Raw genomic sequence first — 14460 nt, forward strand, 5'->3', positions numbered from 1 at the left:
ATCTAGAAGAAAAAAAAGAAATTTGGGGGGACTGAAAATTAGAAAACATGTCTTTAGAACAGTGAAAAATGAAAATAGACTCCACAAATGATTAAAAATTCTGCTTTTTCAAACAAGGTTCAACCTTTAAAAATGTGTTAGAGCTCTCTTACAAAAGGGCTTTAGTGGCCCCTAGGTGAAATACAACAATCTTTACATTTTTGGAGCATTTTGAAACATTTTGTAGCATTTTCAGTGGTTTCTTCATAACAATCACTGTATCACTGTCATCCTGTTGCTCATCGATTTGCTCGAGGGGGTACCAGTAACATCTTCATTGTGATACTTGTTGTTACTGCTTTTGGCATATCGACTATGCCACAGATAGCTTGCCAGGCTCTGCCATGAGGGCGAGATACTCTCTCGGTAGCTTGCTGGGCTCTCCGATAAACAATACAAAATAAATTATTTAGTTCTGCTTTGGGGCAGGGGTTGGGGTTCTGATGGAACCATCCAAAATATGGTGGTGGGAAGATGTAATGGTGGTGGAATTGATGTTTGAATATTAAATGTAATCAAATATTGTGAACTCCTTTATAAAAATAAAATAACATTTTAAAAAATTCTGCTTTTCTGAATATGTAGCTCAGAAGTAAAGAAAGTCATTGGCTTGAAAATTATTAAAATAATATCTCACAAAGAATTTTATCAGCGTGTAAAAAGAACTTGAAAAACTCGGCAATGAGAAAACAAATACTCTAAACTTCATAAGATTGTGTAGTTACCCAATCAAAGAAAACAGACAAATAGGAAATAAGCACTAAATATAAAGAAACAAATCAATAGATACTCAAGTTTTTTTTATTTAGGAAATTCAAATTAAAGCTACCATGATATACCACTACACAATAAAATGACTCAATTTTCAATGCTGACCATATGAAGTAAAAATAGCAGTGAGGTGAAATTGGGACATTTGTACACGCTGTTAGGAGAGAAATATGGTATATATTTAGAGAACAGTTTGACAGTTTCTTAAATAGGTTGATGCACATCCACTGAATAAATCAGAGATAAAGCTAAGTGTTTACACAAAGGCAGAGAGATCTCTGTTCATACAAAGAATGGTAATAAATGTTCAAACAGTTTCAATAACCCAAAACTGAGGACAACCAAAAAACATCAACAGGTAAATGGATAAGCAGCGATTGGTGGCATAAACTAGCAACAAAATAATCTTCAACCTTTTAGAAGAACGAAAAGGTGATACAAGCAACACGATGGGTGGGTGCCTAAATATCAATGCTAAGTGAAAGAAACTAGTTGTCACAAAAGGGTGCTGTGTGAATGCCACAATTGCTAACTGGAACAAACTCAGTTGCTGAGACAGGAAGCAAAGGGGAGGGATATGATGAAACTTTTGGGTGCAGCAGTATATTGTTATCTTAATTATTACAATTTCCAGGGGACATGTTTACATATATGAAGACATCAGCTGTGTACTTAAAATAGTTTTAATTTGTTGTACATCCATAGTCTCAGCAAAACTGTCTATAAAAGAAAATATCTCTTGTCCTAGAGATGAGTCTGCTTTTTCTGTTTCCTTTTGGTAGAAAGGTGCTGAATTATATATAACAAAATAGAAAAGCTACCTTTTGAATAAAATAGTCTTTGAAGGGAAATAGAATGGGAGTAGAACAGGAGAAGAACTAAAAATAGAAGCAATATTCCACTTGTTTCTAAATTTCACAGCATTCCCTAATCTGGCTCAGTTTATTCTGAAATTAAATGTCTTCATTGTTGGTCTTCAATATTTTTTTGCTTCACAGCGCAGCATAACAGTTGAGAAGAGGTCATCCAAAAGGAAATGGATGCACAGGGACAAATTTTTAATCATTTTTCTCATTAACCCCATGAGTCTAATAACTACTGTTTTGAAGGATTGAAACTGTTTTTTGGTGGCCAAAGAGATGGTGTCACAGGAGGGCACGCGCCTTGCACATGACCTACTGGGGTTGATCGCCAGCCTCCCATATGAACCCCAGAACACCACCAGGGGTAAGTTCTGAGTGCAGAGCCAGGAGTAACCTCTGAACATCGCCAGGTGTGGCTCCAAAACAAACAAACAGAAAAGAAGTTGTGCTTTAGTAGAAACCAATGGAGAAACAATATCTGATTAGAAAAATGCTAATGAATTGTAGCACAAAGGTAAGACATCAAATTTTTAATTACATTCCAAGTGCCTCCACAGATACCAAGGGGTGTATGTGTGTGTGTGTGTGTGTGTGTGTGTGTGTGTGTGTGTGTGTGTGTGTGTGTGTGTAGAGACAGGGGAATGAAAATATCGTGAAGTCTGGAGAAGGACCACAATTCAAGACCAACAAGAGGTAGTTTTTAATATTGAGAGCAGGATTTTCTACTTCTACTATTTTTTATTTAGCATGTGCACTGTGCCACGTCCTCACTTCCTCTTTTGAGCTTTCCGTCTGCCGTTGGGCAAGCTCTCCGTGTGGGTTGTCTGTGTGGTTTGAGACGGGTTGGGGGAAGGCGGCACGGAGAGCACTGTGTACAGAGGGTTGCTGGCGGGGTAAAGAGAAGGAGGCCATTGCAATCCAAAGGAAAGAGGAATCAAAGTGTGCCCGGGGAACTCAGGACTGGAAAGGCGAAAAAGCATACATAAAGACAGAATCGAGATGTTTGGTATGTTTGGTGTGAAAGTGTCAGGCTTTGGGAAGCCCCGTCTTCACAGGGAATCTGCGGCCATCTGCTAACAGGCAGTTCTTAAATGCTCAAGGTTTGCCTCGAAGTGATGAAGAGCTACATGCTCCTAAAGAGAATTCGGTCAACATTTTCTCCTCCTTGCCTTCCTGAGCTTTCAGCTTCATTGTGCTTGCAGTAGAATTGCCCTCTTCTGACAGATGCTAAATGCACTTAAAATGCAATTGTCAGCAAAGACAGTCCCCCTCTGTATATACGCGCAGGTATCTGAAGGGTACTTCTGGGTAACGGCTCCCCGGAGTCTAAACCTACAGACCAAGAGGGAGAAGAAAAATGGATTGACTGTCACTGGTTTTATTCAGTTAGCCTGTCCTAACATTTCCAATCAATAATATATGCAGGGTTTGGGGCCAGAGGGACAGTACAGCAGGATGGACACTTCTCTTGCATGGGCTGGCCCAGATTCTATCTCCAGCACTCCATATGGTCCTCTGGGCCCCTCCAGAAGTGATTCTGAAGCACAGAGCCAGAAGTAAACTCTGTGTAATGCCGGGTGTGGCCCCAAATCCAAAACAAGTAACATGAACAACAAAAATAATAAATGTGGGAAGAGAGGTGTAGAGAGGTTTAAATGGGAAAGTAGCAAGTTTCCAAGTATGAGTCAGAGAAGCAAACTTTCACACATCGCCTTCCCCCACCACCATCCCAAGCTTGCCTCTGGCACCAGGACTTTGAGTTAAACTTGGCAATAACTACACGGGCAGGGGCAGGGAAGAGTAGGTAACTTACAAGTGAGGCAACAACGGAGAACCATCCTCCCAGAGCCAGGAGGAGCTGGGTGCCCTCCGAGACAATCCCATCCAGAATGGAAAATTAGAGTGGGCACTTGCTTGGGAGATGAATTCCTGTGGAGAGCGAGGGGTTGAGTTGATGATAAAGCCAACGGGTTCCTTTCAGATTCGTTCCACAAAAAACTAAGGAGGCAGAAGACATCTCTGATGCCCCTCCCCAGATTTTTCTAGGGATGTTTACGGATGCCGAGAGATACCACGTGATCTATCCATGAACCGGATCTTCAGATGAAACTGGGAAACGGCTCCTCCGAAACTCTGCAGTCAGGAAGTGTCCCTTCCCCCAAACCCTAAATAAAGCAGATGCATTTGCCCCCGCCCACCCCCCCGCAGCCCAACACAACCCAGAAAAACTCACCAAATCTTCTGTGCTATTAATTTTCAGCAGCTGGGCACCCAAAGACAAGCAGTTCTCTTGACTTGTTTCCCAATTAAATGGACCAGAGGAAAAGAAGTAACAGCTTTTTTCATGCCAGATCCAGTCTTGGGGACAAGGACCTAGAACATGTAGTGTATGTTATAAATGACTATGCCTAAGTATGAATATATCTGCTATTCTACAATCAATTCTCCCTCAGGACTTTCAGATGAATACCAGACTTCTCTGTACTCAGATTGTGCAAAAACCTAGTCTCAGAGTTTTTTTCAGTTTTTGTTTATTTGCGGGGAGGGGGGCGGGGATGGGGGGTGAAGAAACCCACCTCAGTGCTTATTCTTGGCAGAGGTCAGGGAACTATAGGCAATTCCAAGGATCAAACCCAGACCTGCTGTGTGTAATGAAAGCTTCCTACCCACTATATTATCTCTCTGGTCCCTCTTTGTTATTTTTGAGAATTGCTTTGCATTCTTTATCTTTCTTAATAAAAATTTTTGTTTCAGTAAGCCAAGTTTAAAAACAAGGCTGCTAAAAGGCATGGCTTGAGCTGGGATGTCATTTTTGGAATCTAGTCAGATTCCGAAACTTAACTCTTTAAAGTTCTATTTTAATGTAATGGAAATGAGAGTAGGACGAGCAGGTATTTAGTAGTTATTCTTCCATCAAGTGCGTAACTTCATGTTTTAGACTTCAGGCCTCTGAGTAATGGATTTAGGTTGAAATCCTCTGGCTCTTGTCTTTAGACATGTGCAGGTCAATATAGGATCCAGATGTACTCTTTAGTATTTGTAATATGGCATTACCAATCTCAAGTACATCAAGCTGTATTACAAGTGAAAACACAGACCTTTTTTTGTTATCTGCATTTGTTTTGTTCTGTTTTGGGGTTTGGGGATCACACTTGGCTGTGCTCAGGACTTACTCCTGGTTCTAAATTCAAGGATCACTCCTAGTAAGCTTGGGGGGACCACCTGGGGTGCCATGGATCAAACTCAAGTCAGCCACGGGCAAGGCAAACACCCTAGCCCCTTCACTATTTCTCTGGCTTCCTGATTTAGAAAACATTGCTTTTCAAAGAACATAAGTTATCCCATTAATCACTCTCAATGTGATTAATTTAATTGATGAAATTTATTGATTTATAGGTGTTTACATAATAATTTAAATAAATTATTAAATAAATTAGGGAAATTATTCTTAATATGGTAGTAAAAAAATGTAATGGTTTTTATACGATGCAGGCTACAATTCCTTTGGACCAAAAGGTTCTAGGAAGAACACTGTATTGATGGAAAACACAAGCATCTCAATTTCAGTAGGATAACAGAATATAGAAGAAATGTTTCATCAACAAAAGTCCCAGAGAATTAAAAACAACAACAAAAGCAAAAACAAAACACCGATTCAGGGCTTTCTTAGGCAAAAAAATAATATATATATTACAATGTCTATATGCTTATAGAAACAGCATATAGATATATAAACAGGCCCCCAAATCTTTCTCCTCTTCTCCCCTGTCCATCTCCCCTCTCCCTTTTCTTCACTTTCTTTTTCTCTCCTTTCTCCATTTCCTCTTCCTCCTCCTCATTATGTTTTCTATGTTAGTAACACTTGGAATATCCTGAGTGAGAAATAGAAACCTTCAGTCTACACTATGACTAAAAGAAAGAAAAATTAAAGTCCTTGAGAAAAAGCAACATTTTGTTTTCAACTGATGCTGTGGTATAAAAGATGCAGGCAGTTTTTTTAGAGTAGGCCTTATCAGGGGAAAGAAAGTAGGCAGGTACTAATTCATGAAGAAGTAATGAGAGAGAATATACAAATAACCATTTTGAAAGCAATAAATGCAGCTTCTCTTAATTTACCAAGTCCCATGTGGAAAGTTTTATAATATATATATATTCGTATGTATGTATATATATATATAATGACTAAAAACTCATCTAGGCAGGTGTCTCATACCAGACAGTAGTCAGATCTCTAATTACTTGCTTTAATCATTACTTCTCTTCAAACACAAATATTGCTACATACCCCAAAATGCAATACTTGACATGTTTTAACTCCTCTAATCTTCATAAGAATGTTACGAAATAGGATCTGTTTGTTTTCTTTATTTGACGGAGGGAAATGGAGATCTGAACCTTAGGGAGTGTAATTCTGGCATCTGAGTGTTCTGTCACTATCACACTATTTCTCAAACTTCTGCACTGTAATCAATTGAGGAAATGTTTCTTGGCTCCACTCAAAATATTTTTGCTACGTTATCTCATTTTGGACCTACCACTTCTAGCAAGCTATTTGCTGATAATTTTGCAAACTGAAGTTTGAAAAACACCACAAATTCTGAAGCAAAGTGTGAAATGTGTTACTGTGAAGATTGTTTCCAGCTAGACAACTTCAGACAAAACTTATATAGAAACCTTGAGTCTCTTCCTGAAACAGACTGTTAGGAAAAAAGATAAAATTGACTCCAAACCTGAGAACATTGACAATTCCTTGTGACACTCTATATTGATACTCTTCAGAAACTTCCCAAAGCTGTTTAACCAGCAGTAGTTCTTTCTCTGCTATCCTTACTAATGGAACTCTTATGTGATAGACAGAATACCTGACCTAGGTCCAGAGAAAGGAATTGCATTTTTGTTTGTTTGTTTCTGGGTCACATATGGCAATACACGGACTTACTCCAGGTTCTGTCTGGGCTCAGGAATGGAACCCTAGTCAGCTGTTAGCAAGGCAAACACGTTTCCCAGCCCATTATCTCTCCAACTAGTTCTCTATGTCTGGATCTTTGAGACACTTCTTTTCTGAATGGTCCTGATGTTGTTTTCGTCCACTACAGCTCCTAAGGACAAGCAATTTGATGGTTCCACCTCAGAAATAATACTAGGTTATATGTAGCCATGCCTGCTTACATCTAAAACATTCCTGTTCTTTTTACACTAGCCTCCACCCCTTAAGCTCTTTTTGAGATTGTGTATTTTTTTAATTTCCTGGAAATTTTCCTTGTTAAAAAGATTAAATTTATGGGGCTGGAGCAATAGCATATTGGGTAGGGCGTTTGCCTTGCACACAGCTGACCCGGGTTTGATTCCCAGCATGCCATATGGTCCCCTGAGCACCGCGAGGAGTAATTCCTGAGTGCAGAGCCAGGAGTAACCCCTGTGCAACTCTGGGTCTGACCCACCCCCAAAAAAGATTAAATTTATGTTTCATAATACTAAACATCAATTAAGACAGATATCTGAAGAATTTGACTTAGGGCTGGTGAAGATGACAGAAGGTAAACTCTTGCATGAGTAGAGAGTTAAGGATGACTAATGATTCCTGTCTCAGAAGGTCAATTCTCTGCCTAAAGACATTTCCAAAAGAAATATTAAGATTAAACAGAGGCATCTCCACTATTTTCCTTGATTCTCTCCACCACACCACCCCCACCACCACCACCACATACCTGAATAGTTTGCTGCTTTCTTCAGAGCTTCTTGTAGATTCAGGTTCTGTTGCTGCAGGTCCGTTAGTATTTTGGATTTCTCATCTAGCATCTGGGAAAGAGTTTCTATCATTTCTTTGAGTTCCGTTTGTGATTCTTTGGAAGATTTTTCTGTTCCCTGTTGGGCTAAAAATTGTCCCTCCGACATATTTTCCTGGCAAGTCAGGTTTGCTTGCTGTTGCTTTAGGAGATCAGACACCTGGTATACTAAAATACAGCTGAATTAAAACTCCAATCCAAATGGCCAATAAAAACCCTCCATTACATTTTTTGTTTTTTGCTTTGGGGGGAGTCACACCCAGCGATGCTCAGGAATTACTCCTGACGGCACTTGGGGGACCATATGGGATGCTGGAGATTGAACCCAGGTCGGCCATGTGCAAGGCAAATGCCCTATCTGCTGTGCTATCGCTCCAGCCCCCTCCATTGTGATTTTAGGAAATCCAAAGAACTTAACTCGAAATACATTTTGACAGGAAATATGACCCAGATTTACCAAGAAATTCTAGGTTTAGGTTTAAAAGTTGATTTTCCCACAAATTCCCAAATGTCAGAGTTACCTACATTTCTAATTTAAAAACAGAATTTTGCCCCAAGGACGCAGCTCAAGGCTACCCGAACTACCAGCAGTATCACTAAGGAGGTAGCTGGCTGGCACCTCCACCATGGGAGCCCAGCTTCGGTCCCCTCCCCTGATCTACCTCGAAGGGAGGGCTGGCTCCTAGTTGGCCCTGGGGCCAGTTTCTACTTTGTCCCAGGGGGGTGGGGCACCCCAGCTGCCCTGATAGATGACTTTTCTTCTGTCTTAGGGCACCCCAACCCCACACTTGTAACCAGCTCTCACCCCCTGCATCCCCTCTGCGTGGTGTGTCCTGATGAATATTTAAAACCAGTTTTGAAATTCAAAAAACAAAACAAAACAAAACAAAAAACCCAGAAATTTGTTCCTGAGAGCTAAACATTTGTTTTAAAAAGTCACAAAATAAGTTGTGCATCAGATTAATGCAAATAGTCTAAAATAGACAGAACCAGGCTCACTGATCACTAGCTGAAATGTCATTAAGGATTTACCCTTTCACATCATTCTGCTGCTGTCTTCTATCCGTCCAGACTTCCTAGTTCTAAGAACTCATTTTTTGAGACACCCTCCTACTGAATTATTGTAAGTGGTTGTGTCAAGAGTCTCAAGGGTTTTTTTTCCCCCAAATATACCACATTTTAGGAAGGGTGGAGGCAAAATAAAGGTTGTGAAATCAGGCAGCAACTAGTTCTAATGGTCAAATATCTGTTCTAGGGGCTGGAGCAATAGTACAGCAGAAACACATCTTCTTTGCATGTGGCTGATCTGGGTTCAATCCCCGGCATTCCATATGGTTCCCTGGGTACATCCAGGACTAATTCCTGAGTGCAGAGCCAGTAGTAATCCCTGTGCATTGCCGGGTGTAGACCAAAAAGAAGATAGATAGATAGATAGATAGATAGATAGATAGATAGATAGATAGATAGATAGATAGACAGACAGACAGACAGATAGATAGATAGATAGATAGATAGATAGATAGATAGATAGATAGATAGATAGATAGATAGATAGATAGATAGATATGTGGGATTAAACAGCTGCTGTCACTCTGGGGTATGCAGGACATCAGAAAATATCATCCACTAAGTTGAAGCTATTTCTACCAATCATTAGGAAAGGTTCTGAGTGTTTATAGATTGTGTAAAAATCATTTCTGCCTTACATGAAAAAGAGCATTTCAAAAGCATTAACAATCTGGGTTTTAAGCGGATGTCATAACTTATTCTGCAACCTGTAGAAAATATACATGTGGATCTGATGAGAGTTTTACCCTATTTTCTTCTCATCGTTTATTTTTCTCACTTATTTTTCTCTCAACATCTCCTCTATAAAAATTTCCAAGCTATAAATCTCACAATGGAGATGTTACTGGTTCCCGCTCAAGCAGATCGATGAGCAACGGGATGACAGTAACAGTGACAGTTTTTGACTGAGTTTGACAGATTCACAGTAAGACTTTCATGATGATGATGATAGGCTATGATGGTGGCTGTTGGTTCCACTTCTGGTTATCCTGGAGTGGAGAATGTGTGAAGTATAGCACAGCAGGTAGGGCATTTGCCTTGCACGAGGCCGACCAGGGTTCGATTCCTTTGTCCCTCTCGGAGAGCCCAGCAAGCTACCAAGAGTATCCCACCTGCACAGCAGAGCCTGGAAAACTACTGTGGTGTATTCGATATGCCAAAAACAGTAACAACAAGTCTCACTTGGAGACATTACTGGTGCCCGCTCAAGCAAATCGATGAACAACGGGATAACAGTGATACAGTGAAATTTGAAGTACACTGTGGTAAATATCTAATCATACTTTTGCTTTTTTATTGACTCTATCTTGTTATATTTATTGATTGTGTTTTCAGTTCTTAACAGTAAATTGGTGTTTAGCCATTTTTACTAAAATCTATTATCAACAGATGATTTTATTTGGGGACTCTCTGACACGATCATGTAGACTAACAACTTCGAGGCTTTTTTCTTCTTTATCAGTCAGCTTTACGTAGTCTAGATCAATGAATTTGTGAAAATCAAACCAAAGCCCACCATCTGTAATCTTATTCTATGTGTCGATCTGAAGGATAAGTACATTGCACCAGTTCATTTTTTTCATGCAAGAGGCAGTTTGTCTGGGACAAAGATAGTTCAGGGGTAGAGAGCATGTCTTGCATACTCTTGGATCCCCAGAACCACATATTGTTCCAAACATCATACTGGTGTAGTTCTAGAGACTGCAGAACAAAGCCCAGCATGGCCCTGGTGCTCACACACACACACACACACACACACACACACACACACACACACACACACACACACACACACACACACACACACATACTGCAGGAGCCATGCAGCACCTTGTGACCTGCTGCTCAACTTTACATAGTCTGGCCCTTGCACTGAATGAAGCATCACACTGCTGAGTTGGCCAATAAGTTCCAGAACTGTCCCCTGACCCCTAAGAATTGTCTGGAATTTGAAAGGAGGAAGAAAGGAGGAATGGAGGTAGGAAGGTGAAATGGAGGTAGAAAGGAGAAGGGAAGGGAAGGGAACAGAACAGAAGGGAAGAAGCAGTTTTCCTAATAAAAGATGCTTCTATTTTTTATTCAATCAATTTCTAAACCATGTTCATAAATTCTGCTTCACCACATTAACCCTGTCTGGGCACTTACGTTGCACGACCAGAATTAGAATCGTGACAAGTAATCCCAGGCCAAGGATCCCTAGCGTCACTGTCGCAGCATACCACCTCCCAGGAGAATGAAAATAAAGACCTAGAGGGACAGAAGAGAGAATCTTGAAGACAGAAAGCTGCAGAGACATAATTAAACAACGCTTTGACTCCTGTCTGAGATTAGTGTTTTGTCCTTCTTACTGCTTCCCATTGACTCTGCAGATACTTCCTATTCATATTTATATATGAAAAGTGCAGACAGCTGAAGAACTCAAGTCACTTATTCAAGGTCATATGACTAATATAATTTTAGAGCTAGGATTCAATACTAGGATCCAATACAAGATATTTGACTCTTAAGTAATTGATTCTATATTTTTGGATTTTTTCGCGGGGGTGGGGGTGGGCACACCCAGCAATTAATACCCAGAGCTTAATCTTGACTCCACACTGAAAGAAGTAGCTGATTCTATGTCTATTATTTGTCTATTAAGGCCACAAAGGGTCTTTAAGAAATTCTCTGCTATACTTAGTACCATCAAATTCATCACAGGGTAGAGGGCTTGATGATTTGTAATATAAACTATGATATGATATGGATATGGATGCAAAAACAGTATGTTTTATTAACATGCCGTAAATGATTGCTAGACATTAAGCAAATAAAACATGAGCAGCTCAACCAGCTTAGAGTGGATTCAAATAATTACAATGTGAAATTGGTCTATTCAGTTTTTTATGTTAAAATTTTATTCTGGATCTGATGTTATTGATGAAAGAGAAACAGGAATGGAAACTCAATATTCATTTGGATAATGTTAGCATCATGTTACATATCAGCCAGGGTCCTATTGCTGCAAGAAATAATCAGTATCACAAATCAAGTAATATAACTTGCAGGTGTATGAATAAATAGCTATATATTCCATAACTAGAAAGCATATATATGCTGGTTCAGCAAGAAACATGTAATATATTCAGATTGCTAATCTTATGTGCTAATAACGTTATCCTCTATGGATTAAAAAGGTATATTCCTAAAATAAATAAGAGAACTGAAAGCTCAGACACATGCTAAGATCCAAACAGTTTCTTTAGTCTGAAAGATCTGGAGTCTATTTGTCAGTGGCCTCAAGACCTGAAACATTGTATCACAAAACTTTCACAGTGAAGGGGGAATGACCCAAATCGATCAGTGGTCAAATGCACAGACTTTTCATGCCAAAAACACTGCATACCCCACATATAAACAAAGTATGAATTTTGACAGGAAGAAATATATTTCATTCACATATTCAATAGAGATTAAGCTCCTGGAATGCACTTGGCAAATTGTCAAAGAAGGAGAGGAGTTATGTCTTTTGCAAGCAATTGAATAATCATGGCCTCTTCACTAAATGTTTGTGTCAACCTTTTAGCCAGTGTTTCTCTGTGGTTAGTATTCATTCCAAATTATAGGCTAAAGATGTCCTGCACTATTGAGTAACAAAATGCCTGAGCATTTGGAGAAAAAGCACACTTGACAATAGTCCACCCTATTATATATATAATATAAATAGTCTCATTTCCTTGGTATCAAGAAGCTGACTGGATCCAATCTTTGAGCCAGAACCCAGTGACCCTGTTAGTGAATTTTCACAACAAATATCATTTGTATATTTTTCAGTAGGTAGCTGATATAATCAGGATGTGAATAAATTATTTCCATAATAGAATTAATAATCAGATACATTTTTATCTCTTAAGTGATGAATAATTAAATTAGCTAATAACTATTAACTTAAAGGTCAACCTATATATGTCTGTGTTGTTTGCATGTCAATTTAGTTCATTAGTTCAATTTTAACTATGTTCACAATTTTATCTATGTTCACATTTATTTTCCCTGTAGAAAAAATTTTCTACGTTATATCACCAACTTTACGAAAACACTAACTGGTAATTCTTTGCCTAAAGTGCTCAAAAAAATTTTACATTTTCTGTCTCTTATATTTTACTTCTTTCTATCAGAATAGATATAAAATAAAAGGCAATATATTCAAGTTCCTTGTGGAATTGAGATTATAGATTAGTTTACACTTAAGTTTAAAAATATAGTAAGCAGAAGTTGCAATTTATAAAACAGTAACATAATAAACTATAACGAATATCATATTACATAACATGTTATACATTCTTAAGATATACAAGTTTTTTTTTAATGCCTCAAGCATATTATTGCAAAAAAAATCATTGTATTCATTGGGTGAAATCACTGTTTCTTGAGCCTTCTGATAGCTTGGATTCCAGATAAATAGGGCTTTGTGATACAATTCTAGCACTGACACTTATTATGGCATAAAACTGGGTAACCATTTTCCTGATTCTTAGCAATTCCTCTATGACACAGAGATAATAGTAGTCCATATTGTAAGGTGCAAAGACCCAAAGATATAATGCAAGTAAAGTGAATATCATAAAACATGGCCTCTAATAAATACTTAATGAAAATTATTACCGCTGTCTTCTACATCATCATTCATGACAAGTTCATTCATTCACCATCATTTCCATTGTGACTTGTTTTTCTTTAAGTAAGTGCTATTAATTCCATAATATTTCCCATGCTCAGGTGTTGGGCTTCCTAGTTCTACATTGTTAAATTATAATTTTAGGCTAATGAGGAGAACTCTATTCTTATATATGAGGACCCACTGCTCCTATTACCTTTAGCTTTTTCTTCATGTGATTCCTGATCAGGCTGACTCCTCATAGTCTTACTCTGGAGGTCATCAGAGGTCATTTCCAAGTTTGTTCCAACTTGAGAGAGTGAAGCAGTCACTGACTTCAGCAAAGCGGGAATATGTGAGCTCTCGCTGGAGAGTCTAAATAGCTACTGCTATCAAATAGAAGAATGACTCAACCAGGGGAGGAGGAAGGTGGGGCTTTGCCTCATAATGGGAAGTTGGTTGACGCAAATCCTTCGGTTGTGTCTGTGGTGGGTGGGGAAAGTGGTGCTTCTGATTGTGTTTCAGGAAATTTCACTAATTTATGAAAGGGAAAGCTGTATTTCTCTTGAGCATTAGAGGAGAGGTATTTATGCACCCTTTTTAGATCATAATACTGAAATTCTAAATGGTAGTGTGTAGGATAATATAGCCTCAAGTATCTTAGGTTATTGGGTTACAGTGTTCACAGTGCTCCATTCCTCTGTGTTTATTTGTAACTTTTTTCTTTGTGTTCTGTTGACCTGTAACTATTGTTTTTCTCTTCTTCTTGAGTCTTTTGTATAGTTTATTCAGAGCCATGTCCTTTTGTATGGACACAGAAAGACTGTAGCAAATGCTATGCTCTCATAAACTGGGAGCCATTTGACTCTACACTATATTTTCCTCCTGGGCATCTTTTCTCTCAACCTAAGCCTCTGCTGCCCTTACTTCCTAGCATCCCCAAAAGCAGGATCCCGACGAGGGATGGGACGGACCCGGGGCAAGCGGTGAGTTGTGTGCTACTCTGGTATCGAGATGGGCCTGGCCAAAGTGCCTAATGCTTGACTATAAGTTAAGAGCTTGGTCATGGACAAATGCTGTCATGATCCAGGAAGTAATAACTAGATTTGGACCCTCCTAGGGTTAGGAATGATTAATCTGGCCTGAGTGGTGTAGTCTGAGTCTGTGGCAAGATATTGCCAGGAGAGCTGCCTTGCAAGCCTCAATGTATCTCTTGCTATGTCCATACAAAAATGACTAGTATTAAGATGTTAATGAGTGTTTGGACTAAGGAGAGGAGAAAAACCCCTTAAGAGGT

General features: G+C 39.1%; 1 protein-coding gene across 1 annotated transcript; it reads right to left on the reverse strand.

The window, feature by feature from the left end:
• Positions 1-694: 694 nt before the first annotated feature.
• OLR1 (oxidized low density lipoprotein receptor 1) lies at positions 695-13534 on the reverse strand. Its single transcript, XM_004621754.3, has 6 exons — positions 13381-13534; positions 10673-10774; positions 7382-7627; positions 3907-4046; positions 3487-3602; positions 695-3005 (listed from the first exon to the last, which is right to left on the reverse strand). Exons 1-6 carry the CDS (start codon positions 13454-13456, stop codon positions 2861-2863), a joined length of 825 nt encoding a protein of 274 aa, XP_004621811.2. The 5' UTR covers positions 13457-13534; the 3' UTR covers positions 695-2860.
• Between the last annotated feature and the right edge of the window lie 926 nt (positions 13535-14460).

Source organism: Sorex araneus, chromosome 10, assembly GCF_027595985.1.
Source record: "Sorex araneus isolate mSorAra2 chromosome 10, mSorAra2.pri, whole genome shotgun sequence".
Taxonomy (NCBI): domain Eukaryota; kingdom Metazoa; phylum Chordata; class Mammalia; order Eulipotyphla; family Soricidae; genus Sorex; species Sorex araneus.

Excerpts from the sequence above, each read along its gene's own strand:
- OLR1 (XM_004621754.3), bottom strand. The coding sequence starts at position 13,456 with ATGACCTCTGATGACCTCCAGAGTAAGACTATGAGGAGTCAGCCTGAT. Across the intron at positions 4,047-7,381 it reads GAAAGCAGCAAACTATTCAG|GTCCTTGTCCCCAAGACTGG; the intron begins GTATGTGGTGGT and ends TACATGTTCTAG. Across the intron at positions 3,006-3,486 it reads TCTCCGTTGTTGCCTCACTT|GTTTAGACTCCGGGGAGCCG; the intron begins GTAAGTTACCTA and ends CTTGGTCTGTAG.